At 36.1% G+C, this 14,373-nt stretch overlaps 1 protein-coding gene and 1 non-coding gene across 3 annotated transcripts in view; both read left to right on the top strand.

Moving 5' to 3' along the window:
• KPNA4 (karyopherin subunit alpha 4) overlaps positions 1-14,373 on the top strand; it is a 66,554-nt gene that overhangs the window by 36,540 nt on the left and 15,641 nt on the right. For both annotated transcript variants that reach the window (XM_021669524.2, XM_064378875.1), the window contains exons 9-13: positions 470-639; positions 729-773; positions 4,280-4,411; positions 10,077-10,205; positions 11,461-11,565. In XM_021669524.2, the coding sequence (XP_021525199.1) occupies positions 470-639; positions 729-773; positions 4,280-4,411; positions 10,077-10,205; positions 11,461-11,565 (581 nt within the window). The remainder of the gene's footprint in view (positions 1-469; positions 640-728; positions 774-4,279; positions 4,412-10,076; positions 10,206-11,460; positions 11,566-14,373) is intronic.
• Positions 10,425-10,754, top strand: LOC135275981 (small Cajal body-specific RNA 7). Its single transcript, XR_010343557.1, has one exon. It is a non-coding gene; the product is annotated as a small Cajal body-specific RNA 7 (non-coding RNA).

Below are 14,373 nucleotides of genomic sequence, written 5' to 3'. Positions count from 1 at the left end.
ATCACATTGGGAACCACTGTTCTAGTACTAGTTCACCCTTTTTTTTCTGACATAGTTTTCTAAGTGTATAGAGTAATTTGTAGTTCATAACCTTGATGCTCTGATACTGGATCAAAAGTACAAATTTTACAAATATTTTCTTGATAGATCTTTTATATCACATGAAAGTTTGTTAAACTGAGAGTATCATTGAAAGAGAAATTAAAAGCAGCATTTTAATTAAGTAAGCAGCTTCTAAAGCTGAAGCTGGGAGTAATGTGCAAAAGAATACCTTATCACCGTATGTTGCTTCTCTTGGCTTAGAGACCTTGAATGTGAGCCCGTTTATTATTGTTTAAAACTTTTATCTAAAACTGAACAGTGTATCTGGTTAAGATACATAAAGCAGCATATTCCCAGTGCTTTGTGTTTTCTGAAAATGCTTACTGTCAATATACTTTATTGAGTTAATTAATCCTTTTTTCTGCAGGTGATGGGCCCCAATGTAGAGATTATGTCATAAGCCTTGGAGTTGTGAAACCTTTACTTTCCTTCATAAGTCCAAATATTCCTATAACATTCTTAAGAAATGTTACTTGGGTTATGGTCAACTTATGTCGCCACAAAGACCCACCACCACCAATGGAAACCATTCAGGAGGTAAACACTTTAAAAAAAAATTAAAAGAGATACCATTATATATGTTTTTATCTATGTATGTTTTAAGATCTACATATTTCTCTCTTCAGATTCTTCCAGCCCTTTGTGTTTTAATTCATCACACAGACGTAAATGTGAGTAAATGTGTCCCATTATATATTTATATATGTATGTATTTCTAGGGCTCCCCCTGTGACGGGGGGACATACTATACTAAGACATTGTGTCAGCATACTCTCAGATTTTTCCATTTCAAGAGTTGTAATAGATATTTTTATATTTACTCTGTTTACCTATATCACAATATATAATACCAGTTAAGAAATCAGGCATAACTGTTATTTTGGTGTGGTCAATAATGTATGTATGTATATATGTTAGTGTTGTAAAAACTCAAATTGAAAGTTGTTAAAGTTGCCAGTTGGTGATTTCTCTTACTAAGATCATGTCTTTAATTGTTCATGTGCTTTTTATGGAAGCTCATTTTGACAGTTTGGCCAATGAGAGCACACACAAATAGTGCTATTTTTGTTTTTTTGAAAGATGAAAAGGAAAAATGTTTGTGCATGGATTTGTATTCATATACACATACCAAACCATGGACATCAATTGCCCTTTAATTCCATTTTTATTCTATTTCTCCAGTTACAGTGATGGCAGTGGCTTCATTTATCAAGATAACTCTTAATTATCCAAACAACAAGGAAAAAACAAATCAGTGCAGGCAAGATTTTAAACATAGCAAAAACATTTTGCTTATTTTTACTAACACAGATGGCAGAGGAAAAAGCAACTCAGGGAGTATGAATGAGGTGGAAAACTGCCCTGAGTGCTTGTAAAAGCCAGACCAGCCTTTGGTGTGTTAGAGAAACCAGGAATATAATGGGTAAGGGAAAACACATGAATGAAATGTTTAGCAACAATCAGGAACTCATGTGGTTCTTTAAAAACAGTTTGGCATGGTAACCAGTGTTGGACAAGCTGCTTCATTTCTATTTATAAGCCTATACCTTTTGGCCAGAATTTAATTTGTATGGAACAAATTAGAATTATACTGCATCAAGCAGTGACATAGTATATAAAATTCATTAGATGAACATGATCTCTGAGGTAGTTTTGTTTGTTTTTAGCCCCAGATAGTTTAGGATCTTAAAAAATATGTAAGTAATTTTTGGTTTTGTCTCCTTAATAGCTAATTTATTTGATTAAATTATAAATTTTAACGTTTTGCTTTGAAAGATTTGCAAGAGGCGAGGTGTGGTGGCTTATACCTATAGTCCCAGCACTTTAGGAGGCTGAGGCAGGATCACTTGAGCCCAGGAGTTTGAGATCAGCCTGGGCAACATGACAAAACCCTGTTCCTATAAAAAAAAAAAAAATCCAAAAACATTAGCCAGGCATAGTGGCATGCACCTGTAGTCTCAACTACTCGGTGTCTGAGGCAGGAGGATCACCTGAGTTTGGGAGATCAAGGCTACATTGAGCTGTGATCATGCCATTGCTGCAGCCTGGGTAACAGAGCAAGACCCTGTCTTTAAAAAAAAAAAGATTTGAAAGAAAGATTAACTTCAAAGTTTTATATCTCTACTGGAAAACAAGACATTTTGGTTGACTTTATTCAGAGATGTATTGTATTCTTTCCACTTATTGACTCCAATCTAGGTGAGATTGTGAACCATTTTCTTGCTTTTGATGTATCTTGAAGAATTTCTCAAGCCTGTTGGCATTGTTCTTTTTAGTCACATGATAAATAATGTTGCTTAATAAATAATAATATTTTAGAAGGTTGACTTCAATTATGATTTTGCTCTGAGCATATTAGTGACATGTTTAGCATTGGGCCTTTAAAAAAACATATATTTAGCTTTTATATACCGTTATGAGCAAATAACTTGAAACTTTTGGCCTATGTCAATAAATTTTAGCATATGTTGATATTCCAGAAAAGAAACTCAGTTACATTTACAAATTGAAAATTTTTTTTTTCTCACATATGTTGATACCACTTTTGTGTGAACTCTTTTTTTTTTTTTTCTGGACAGAATCTTACACTGTCATCCTGGCTGGAATGCAGTGGCGTGATCTCTGCCTCCCGGGTTCCAGCAATTCTCCTGCCTCAGCCTCCCAAGTAGCTGGGATTACGGCGCCTGCCACTATGCCCACCCAATTTTTTTTATTTTTTAGTAGAGATGGGGTTTCACTGTGTTGGCCAGGCTGGTCTTGAACTCCTGACCTCATGATCCACCCACCTCGTTCTCCCAAAGTGCTGGGATTACAGGTATGAGTCACTGCACCCGTCCTATGTGAACTCTTTCATTTGATGTCTTCTTTTTACATTAGAAATATTCTTAGAGCTTTCTTGACTTTCTTAAGAAACAATGGCAAAGCTCTGTTTTCTCCTTTTAGGAGTTTTTACGTGTCCATTTTTTTTTTAATCGTATTTTTTATTTTCTCTTAAGCATAACATTGGTTTATGGATTTTTGGTGGGTTTTGTTTTGTTTTAAGTCAGGGTTTAAAAAAAAAAAAAAGAACAATGCCTGGCTAATTTTTTGTATTTTTCATAGATACTGGGTTTCACCATGTTGCCCAAGCTGGTCTCAAACTCCTGGGTTCAAGCAGTCCACCTGCCTTTGTCTCCCAAAGTGCTGGAATTACAGGCATGAGCCATCCCTGCCTGGTTTACAGTTTTAAAGGTTTTACACTTCTCCAGCTTGTCTCGACACAGAGTTCATATTCCAGAAAGACTTTGAGTTTTAGGCACAATTATTATTCTTTGTCAATAATTTGTGTATTTATTTGCAGCAGTTGCAGTTGTTTGTCAGACTGCCCTTCGGTCATAACTTCTAATTAGGACCTAACATACTAGGAAAGATCAAACACATGGCCCGTTGTACTTAAAATACAATCATTAAAAAATAGCAGGCTACCTAGTAGAAGTTGATTACACAGGCTGCACTTTTTTTTTTTTTTTTTTGGAGGGGGGTAAGTAGCAGCTGTAGTTAAGTGTGTATTTTTTGTTTTAATTATAGATCTCACAGATTGACCTGTGATTATTTAATAAACTGCAACTGTAGGGGACTTCCACTATTTAAGAAGTTGACTCCAGTTCTATAAGGCAAAACAAACTGATTGGAAAAGATTAAACTATTATACTATAATACAAATACTTGGGTTATTGGCTTCAGGCATATCTACATGATACTTACATTATTAGAGAACTCCTTGAATATATTCATGTAGTCCAGATATTTTGAACAGCTGTGCATGTTGGATACATATAGTCTTTCCAGCTCTATACATGAGCCACAATGTTTTTAGACCTATTATCCCTCAACCTTTGGGAAACAGAATGTCTTTTTCTCCTGTTTTATGTCCTGTGTAGTGTGCATATATATCTTAGTGAATTAAGATTGGATACTAATCTGGGATCAGAATCCTGAATTGGCTAAAATATGTACATCTTAATACAGACATTTATAGATGATGATGTTTAATACAATAGCGAGCAGATTCCAATGAATTGAACTGAGAGAAAAAAGGAAGAAGGTAGTAGAACAATCTTAGAATAGTTGTTTGGTCAAGAATTACTAAAATGAGAAAATATTTAAAAGTTGTTTGAATTTTTATTTTATTCATTAGATATTGGTAGATACAGTCTGGGCCCTCTCTTACCTTACTGATGCTGGCAATGAACAAATACAGATGGTAATAGACTCTGGAATAGTTCCTCATTTGGTTCCTCTTCTCAGCCACCAGGAAGTTAAAGTTCAGGTAAGTTTGTTCCTAGTAAAATTATAGGTATTTCTTACCACTAATTGCTTTAAGTTTAAAGTATATTCTTAGCATAACAACATATCTGTAATTGAAAGAGTTATTTTACCATCATTTTAAAGAAGAAAATAAATAATAAGACTCTATTGTAGAGTACTAATTTTTTTCTTTGAGATGGGGTCTCACTCTGTCACCCAGGCTGGAGTGTGGGGGCGTGATCTCGGCTCACAACCTCCACTTTCGAGGTTCAAGCCATTCTTCCACCTCAGCCTCCTGAGTGGGTGGGATCACAGGCACACACCATCATGCCTAGCTAATTTTTTTTCTATTTTTGATAGAGTCAGGGTTTTGCCATGTTGGCCAAGCTGTTCTTGAACTCCTGGCCTCAGATGATCCACCCACCAGACTCCCAAAGTGTTGGGATGATAGGTGTGAACTACCGTGCCCGGCCTGATTACTGATTTTTTTTTTTTTTTTTTTTTTTTTTTTTTTTTTTTTTTTTTTTTTGAGACGGAGTCTCGCTCTTGTTACCCAGGCTGGAGTGCAATGGCGCGATCTCGGCTCACCGCAACCTCCGCCTCCTGGGTTCAGGCAATTCTCCTGCCTCAGCCTCCTGAGTAGCTGGGATTACAGGCACGCGCCACCGTGCCCAGCTAATTTTTTTTTTGTATTAGTAGAGACGGGGTTTCACAATGTTGACCAGGATGGTCTCGATCTCTTGACCTCGTGATCCACCCGCCTCGGCCTCCCAAAGTGCTGGGATTACAGGCTTGAGTGATTACTGATTTTTAATGTAGACCAGGGAAATTCATTATAGCAACATGCATGGCATCTGAAACAGGTATTGACAGGCACTTATTTTTCCTACTCCTTTTTGTTCTTTCTCTTTGACTTCCCTACATTTTTTTTCCCCTTGCCAGCCATCCTTTTTTCACTCACCTGACAACTTTATCTAACTCTTAGCTTCATTAGTGCTGAAATAAAGGCACTGTACTGAAATGTACTGTTTAGGGGCTTTCTAAATTGTTCCTTTTCAGTTATTTAAATTTATTTTTTATTGTTTAAATTATCACATAATATTTATCCCAAAGAACTTGCATCTAGAAAGAGCCAAAAACAGAGTGAGAAAAGTTCTCAGAGATATAAGCAGTAGCTGTCAAGCCACAGTGCTAATGGGGGAGATGCAGCAAGCTCCCCCTACCTTTTTGAGGTAAATAGTATATGTTAATCTGCTGATGGCCTAGAATCTGTAAAATACAGTAATCACATAAGAAAAATTATCAACGTGTAGCGTAAGTCATTATGCCTGAACATCAAAATCAGCTGTGTGGAGCTTGAAGAATGTGTTTTAATTTCTCTTGCTCAACTCCTGGAGATTCTGTTTCATTTGGGATTTTTCTTAGAAACTTGAGCTTTAAAACACTCTTCAGGTGATACTGATACATAGATTAGAGACCCTAGCACCTTAAAATCAAAGAACTTTAAAGGAAGAACATGTAGCTAAAACCAGAAAGAATTAATACAATAATTTGGCTAGGCACGGTGGCTCACACCTATAATCCCAGCACTTTGGGAGGCCAAAGTGGGCGGATCACGAGGTCAGGATATCAAGACCAACCTGACCAATATGGTAAAACCCCATCTCTACTGAAATTTAAAAAAAAAAAATTAGCTGAGCATGGTGGTGCACGCCTGTAGTCCCAGCTACTTGGGAGGCTGAGGCAGGAGAATCACTTGAACCAGGGAGGCGGAGGTTGCAGTGAGCCAAGATTGCACCACTGCACTCCAGCCTGGCAACAGAGCAAGACTCTGTCTCAAAAAAAAAAAGAATGAATATAATAACTTGTCATTTAAGGGCATTTATGACTTAAATGCTCTTGCCATATGTTTATTCTTACGTTTATTTTGTGTGGTATTATGTCTTGGTACAGATTTTGGTTTGTATTTTGTTCTTGTGTTTCTAGAATGTATCTTCAGTTTTCATGCTGGACGTCATTAAGAAGATAGGGCTTGGAATTTACCTTTAACCAGTGCTCAAGGAAATTCTCTACTCTACCTGACACCTTACAGGGATTTTCTTAACACCTTTCAACTTTCGTGCCATAATTTCGTAAAATAAAATAGTGTAATGGAACCCCATGTAGCTTTTTTCTTTGTACCTCTACTCACTTCCCCAAATTATTTTGATACAAATTCCAGATATCATTTTACGCAGCTTGCATCTCTAAAATTTAAGCCTATTTTTTAACATAACCACAATACCATTAGTACACTTTTTAAAACTTTAGTTTTAAATATTCAATTGATATCTGGATTTTTTTTACTGCTTCATTATTTTTTCACAAATTTACCAAATCAATATCCAGACAAAACCACACATTGCATCTGCTTACTATGTATTTTAAGCCTCTGTTACTGTGCAACTTTCTTCGCCTTTATCTTTCCTCTTTTCAATTGATTTGTTAAAGAAGCTGGGTTACTACAAAACATTTTTGGAAGACATTAAAGAAGACCTAAATAAATGGTAAAACAGTTCATGTTCATGGATTGTCTAATACTGTTAGGATGACCAATAGAGTTTGAGGACTTCTGATTTTCAAAATACTACAGAGATATAGTAAATAAAATTTTGTGATACTGGTATAAATATAGACATACAGATCCATGAAATAGAATCAAGAGTTCAGAAATAAACCTATACAATTTTCTTTTGTTTTCTTTACTTGTTATGAGACAGTCTTGCTCTGTCACCCATGCTGGAGTGTGGGTGTAGTGGCGTGATCTCACCTCATTACAACCTCCTCCTCCCGGGTTCAAGAAATTCTCCTGCCTCAGCCTCTCAAGTAGCTGGGATTACAGGTGCCTGCCACCATGCCCGGCTAATTTTCTGTATTTTTAGTAGAGATGGGGTTTCACTATGTTGACCAGGCTGGTCTTGAATTCCTGACCTCAGGTGATCCACCCACCTCAGCCTCCCAAAGTGCTGGGATTACAGGCGTGAGCCACCACGCCCAGCCAGTTGATTTTCAGTAAGGATGCCAAGCCAGTTCACTGGGGAAAGAAAAACCTTTTCAACAAATGGGCAAGAACGACTGGATATCCACAAGTAAAATAATGAAGTCAGACCCTTACTTCATACTATATGCAAAAACTCAGAATGGATCAAACACCTACATGTAAAATCTAAAAATATAAACCTGTCAGAAGAAAATACAGGCATAAATTTTTATGACCTTAGACTAGACAGTAGTTTCTAAGATATGACACCACGAGCAACCAAAGAAAAAGAATTGATAAATCAGGCTTAACAAAAATTAAAAACTTGTGCTTCAAAGAACACCATCAAGAAAGTGAAAAGACAATCCATAGAATAGAAGAGAATAGGTATTAGCAAATTATGTATCAGCAAAGGGACTTACATCTAAAGTATTTAATATGCAAAGAACTGTTACAACTTGAAAATAGACAACTCCGTTTTTAAATGGGCAAAATATTTGAATAAACAGGTTTCTAAAGAAGATAATAGGCACATGAAAAGAAGCTCAACAACATTAGTCACTAAGGAAATGCAAATTAAAGCCACAGAGATACTACTTCACACCCACCAGGATGGCTATAGTTAGGAAGACAATAACAAACTTTTGGTGAGGGTGTGAGAAATTGGAATTCTTACATACTGCTGGTGAGAATATAAAATAGTACAGCTGCTTTGAAATACCGTTTGGCAGTGCCTGAAAAAGTTAAACATAAGGTTACAATATGAACTGGCAATTAATTACTCTCAGGTACATACACAAGAGAAATGAAAATGCATATCCACACAAAAATTTGTACACAAACATTCACAGCAGCAGCATTTATAATAGCCAAAAAATGAAAACAATCTAAATGTCTGTCAGCTAATGAATGGTTAAATAAAATATACGTTCACACAGTGAAATATTATTTGGTCGTGAAAAGGAACAAACTACTGATGCATGATGTAACATGAACTTTGACAACATTATGCAAAATGAAAGAAGCTAGACGCAAAAGACCAAATACGGTTAATTTTGTTAATATGAAGTGTCCAAGATAGCCAAAATCTTAGAGACAGGCATAGTAGTGTCTTCCAGGGACCTAGGGATGAAGGCAGTGTGGGAATGACCACTAACGGATACAGTTGTTCTTTTTGGGGTGATCAGAGTGTTCTGGAATTAGATACTAGTAATAGTTAAACAATTTTGAATATACTGAGAACTACTGAATTGTACACTTTGAAATGGTAAATTTTATATTAATTATATCTCAATTTTTTCAAAAACCTGGATCATTTGTCATGTAGAAAGGAAAATCAGGAGTAAAATAAGTTTTACTTAACAGAAAATGACCTCATGCAACCACAGAAAAATATTGATAATTCAAATTCATACCATATTGAAATCTCATGTTAGGTGTCTGCTTTCCTTCAGAAAGGCACTGTTTTTTTGTCTTTTTGTTTTTGACAGGGTCCTACTCTGTTGTCCAGGCTGGAGTGTAGTGATGTGATCACAGCTCACTTCAGCCTGGACCTCCCAGGCTCAAGCAATCCTCCCACCTCAGTCTCCCAAGTAGCTAGGACTACAGGCTCCTGCAACCACTTGGCTAATTTTTTGTAGAGACAGGGTTTTGTCATGTTGCCCAGGCTGATGTCAAACTCCTGGGCTTAAGTGTTCCACTCACCTCAGCCTTCCAAAATGCTGGAATTACAGGCATGAGCCACTGCACCTAGCTGTTTTTATTTTTTCAACACTAAATCTGAAGTTCTGTCTTATTTTTTTATGGCATCGTCTAAAATTATCCTTCTTAATTGTTTATTGACTCTCTTCTCTTACAATAATACAGGCTCTGTAAGAGCTGGAACATTTGTCTGTCTTCACATCTCTGTTCCTGCATCAGTGCCTGACACTAAGAATGCAAAAAGAATAGGTTTGTTGGAGCTGGGTGCAGTGGCTCATGCCTGTAATCCCAGTACTTCAGGAGGCCAAGGCAGGCTGATCACCTAAAGTCAGGAATTTGAGACTAGCCTGGCCAACATGGCAAAACCCATCTCTATTAAAAATAAAAGAATTAGCCAGGCATGGTGGCATGCACCTATAATCCCAGCTCCTCAGGAGACTGAGATAGGAGAATCATTTGAATCCGGGAGGTGGAGGTTGCAGTGAGGCAAGATCAAGCCACCGTTCTCCAGCCTGGGCGACAGAGTGACACCCTGTCTCAAAAAAGAATAGGTTTGTTGGAAGAAAGAATGAGTGAATGAATGCATTTTTCTTTTACAAGGTGCTAACATACCTTTTAATAAGGAGTATTTCAGCTAGGCATAATTGTTCATGCCTATAATGCCAGCACTTTGGGAGGCCGAGGCAGACAGATCACTTGAGCCTAGGAGTTCAAGACCAGCCTGGGCAACTTGGTGAAACTCTGTCTCTACAAAAAATACAAAAATTAGCCAAGCAGGGTCGTGCACTGCTGTAGTCCCAGCTACTCTGGAGGCTGGGGTGGGAGGATCACTTGAGCCTGAGAGGCAGAGGTACAGTGAGCTGAGATTGCACCACTGGACTCCACCCTAGGTGACAGAGCAAGACCCTGTGTCAAAAATATACATATATGTATTTCGCATAGAACATCATCTCATTGTGCATTTCAGACTGCTGCACTTAGAGCTGTGGGCAACATTGTTACTGGAACTGATGAGCAAACACAAGTAGTTTTGAACTGTGATGCTCTTTCACACTTCCCAGCACTCCTGACACATCCCAAAGAGAAAATTAATAAAGTAAGTACTATTAAATACTACTTAATAAATAGCATTTAAAATGTCAGTAGTTTTTATTTGTAAAATTAGAGTCTTAGAAGTTTCTATAATATTGCTTCTTAATACAAAATGTCATTTAGACATCAAAAGAAAATAAAAATTTTACTCTTTATAACAGGCATTAATAAATGATTTTTTCATATATAAAACCAGTTATAAAAAGTGCTATTTTGGCTCTCTTGGAAATGATGAAATAGAGATAATTGGGTGTTGAATGTTGTATGACTGGAAATTTTTAATATGTATATTAAGTAATTCTTCTAAGTTTAGTATTTTATAGGTACTTATTAGAGAGTGTGTATGCATGTGTGTGTGCTTGTGGTGGCTATGGAAAGGGGGCACTGACTGGTGATGCTGATATTGGAGTGCATCTGAGGCTGTTGTAGAAATAGCATGGGTTGTTGATTACAACATTGCCGATGATTATAACCCAAGAACAGCTCACCTAACTAGCCCGGCACCCTAAAATCTCTAACAGGTTCATTAAAGTGGTCCTGTGATCTGATCCAAAAGAGCCTAGTATACATTAGCTAATACTATTTTTGAGAGTAAAACTTATTAGTTATATATGATTATAACACTTAAGGCTACCGTTATCTTGTCAAAAGTAGCACCACTTTGATGTAAAGGGCAAAATAAAAAGATCATCGATTAGGCCAATAAAGCAATCAGACATCTGGTTTTACTTTCCTTGAGAGAAATGGTGCAGTGAGTGACTATTACAAATATGTATACTAAAACAATGCACTATTTTGTTTTTTATGTCTCCATTATTGTGGATAATTGATATTTATCTACTTTGGCTAAGATTCTTCATGTGAATAGAATAGAGAATAAAGCACTTTATGTGAGGGAAGGGCACTGAATCTTATTTACAGCTGTTTAGGATTTATATTTGTATTATGCTCATCAATTTATTATTTCATATTTTCTCGTTCAAATTTGTTCAGCCAAGCTTGTTTTGAGTTACACTGTTTGGGAGCATTACTTTCAAGAATTCTTTAGAAGGGTTAGTTCATTGTGACCTGAATTAGGTCCATTAGCTATTTGTCCAAAGAAAACACGGAAAGGGGTGTAAAGGAATTGGGATTCCTAAGATTTTTATTATGGAGCTCATTTTACAGTAAAATCATTGGTTTAGTGAATGCTTTTTTTCTTAGTTCAGTTGCAGATTTTATTTTTTAATGAGAAATATTAAAAGGGTCTTCTTCTACAGGAAGCAGTGTGGTTCCTCTCTAACATCACTGCAGGAAATCAACAGCAGGTACAGGCAGTAATTGATGCCAATCTTGTACCAATGATAATACACCTTTTGGATAAGGTAAGAAAATCATGTTGTATATATTACGTATCTGATATAAGGGGGAAGGGATTTAAATCTTAAGACATTATGTGAATTTATACTTTTCTGTTTAATTAGAAGCTATACAGTGGCATGAATACAGTAAGGTAATATTAATATTACAACTTCAAACCTAGCAGTTTTTATATACAAGAAACTTTTTTTGCGAGGGGGTGGGCAGCAAATCCCAGCCCTTTCTCAGTCTCATTCTTCTGCCAAAATTGCCATTTTCCTGGGCCATACTAAAATTTCATATTGTTACTGCTGATAATAAATGCTTACATAGTATTCTAAGCACTTTATATACATTACCTCATTTAATGAGATTAAGCCTATAAGGTTAAAGATTATCCCCACTTGATATATGAAGAAACCCTGGTATAGGCAAATAAATTGTCCAGAATCAAAAAGCAAATAAGTGTGCTGTTAATTGTATGCCATATCATCTCTCATGCTCATATTAGCATTTGGGAAAAACAGTTTATCACAATTACAGCATGAAGCTGGGTACAGTGGCTCACGCCTGTAATCCCAGCAGTCTGGGAGGCCAAAGCGGGAGGATCACTTGAGTCCAGGAGTTCAAGACCGGCCCAGGCAACACAGGAAGACTCTATCTCTACAAAAAGTTTTTTTTTTTTTTAAAGAAATTAGCCAGATGTGGTAGCATGCATCTGTGGTTCCAGCTACTCAGGAGGCTATAGTGGGAGGATCATTTGAACTCGAGAGGTTGAGGCTGTGGTGAACCACGGTCATGACATTGCATTCCAGCCTGGGTGATGGAGCAAGACTTGTCTCAAAACAAAGAAAGTAGAAGAAACAGTCACAGCATGCGAGTTCTGAAGACTGATAGTAATTAACGAGAAGATAAATCTGTTTCTCTGTGTTTCCTATAAATCCAGTTCAGTTTTTTAGGCAAGAATATGTCATGCACAACTCTGTATTTCCTAATGGTTCACATGAGGAGATACACACTATCTGTCTTACCTGTAGTGATTAATGAGTGATCTCAGGTTTTATCAGCCTATTCCAACTGATGGTTATAAAGTTATCCATTTATCTTTCACTTATGGTGTTTAGGTAGCCATTGATGATCGTTTTTGGGATCCCTTGTTTTACTAGGAATTGCAAAATAGTGACTTTTTAATTCTGTCATAGTTTATGTATTGGCCATGATTCTTTAGGAAAGAACTTGTCTTGTTTTTTGGTTTTTTTCAGACAGTCTGTCACCCAGGCTGGAGTGCAGTGGCATGATCTCAGCTCACTGCCATCTCCACTTCCTGGGTTTAGGCGATTCCCGTGCTTCAGCCTCTCAAATAGCTGGGACTACAGGTTCACGCCACCATACTTGGCTAATTTTTGTATTTTTAGTAGAGACAAGGTTCCACCATGTTGGCCAGTCTGGTCTCCAACCCCTGACCTCAAGTGATCCACCCACCTCAGCCTTCCAAAGTGCTGAGATTACAGGTGTGAGCCATCCACGCCCAGCCAAGAACATTTTTTTTATCAGCTATTGTTTATTAATACTTTGAAATATAGTTCATTTAGGAAAGGGAAGATAAATGTTTGGTTCTTTGTCCTTATCAGTCATTTTTTAGAATGACATGTTCCCTAATAACCTTGAAAGCAGACCAGAGTAGATGTTTTTTTAGTGTCATTTGGAAATTATGAAATTTTAAAATATATTTTACAAGTTTTAATTCATTTCAGTTGTTACTCTTTTTGACACGCTGTTTGTCCCTGACCAGCAGGAACCTCTTAGAGTTGGTGACTGTATCTTTTATGTCACTAATAGTTTTTGAGAACTACACTTTTTGGATATGACATGATTCCCAGGCCTGTCTTACATGTTTTCTGATCTAGAACTAGAATTAACTATTTTTCTATGGTATCTTGATTTTGTTTTGTAGAGAATGGTATTTAAGGATCATAGTTCAGATATAAAGATGATCATTGTTAAAGTGTTGTCATTTTTTTCTAGGCCTGAGTAAACAAAAGTGATAGGCATTGTAGAAAGTGAAAGATGGTGAGTTCAAGAACATGAGAGTTCATAAAAAATGAATCATGAATGAAAGGAAGCTATCAAATATTAGATATTTTTTATTTTTGTTCCTCTGATTTTATGTTTACATCTCTTTTATGCTGAAAATCTTCTAAAAACATTATTTACTTTCCTTATATATTGATATGTATAGATTTGTGGATATATGTCAATATACATTATTTTTAAGTACATCATTGATGACATATATCCTAAAGACCAAAAAAACTCTCCTACTTTTCAGCATAAAACAAAAGAGATGCAAATATATACATATTTTGATATACATATATCAAAATAAAGTCATATTGCCCCTGACAACATGACTACTGAATGTACTTTTAAGATTTCTTTGACTTTTTTTGTCTTTAGAATATATTTCATCATAATGTACTTAAAAATAATGTCACTCCCTTAGTACTATATAAGAGCTTCCTTATTCCTTTTTTACTTATTCCTTGTTTTTCTTATTCCTTTCATAGCTGCATAGTACTGCATTGTACAGATGCACTATAATGTATTAAGTTAATCTATTATTGATGACATTTGAGATGTCTTCAGTGTTTTGTTGTTAAATAGTTCTTTTTTTTTTCCCTTGAAGACATATTTAATACAATGGAATATTATTCAGTCTTAAAAAAAAATCTTGTGACATTTAAAGATACACTTTGAGAATATATTTCAAGTGAAATAGGCCAGTAACAAAATGATGGATGTTATGATTTCACTTATATGAGATATAAAATAGT

The sequence above is a fragment of the Aotus nancymaae genome, unplaced genomic scaffold (genome assembly GCF_030222135.1).
Source record: "Aotus nancymaae isolate 86718 unplaced genomic scaffold, 86718_ANA_hifiasm-v0.15.2.pri h1tg000019l, whole genome shotgun sequence".
Taxonomy (NCBI): domain Eukaryota; kingdom Metazoa; phylum Chordata; class Mammalia; order Primates; family Aotidae; genus Aotus; species Aotus nancymaae.
Note: the sequence above shows the minus strand (reverse complement) of the source record. Positions and strands in the feature narration are given on the sequence as shown.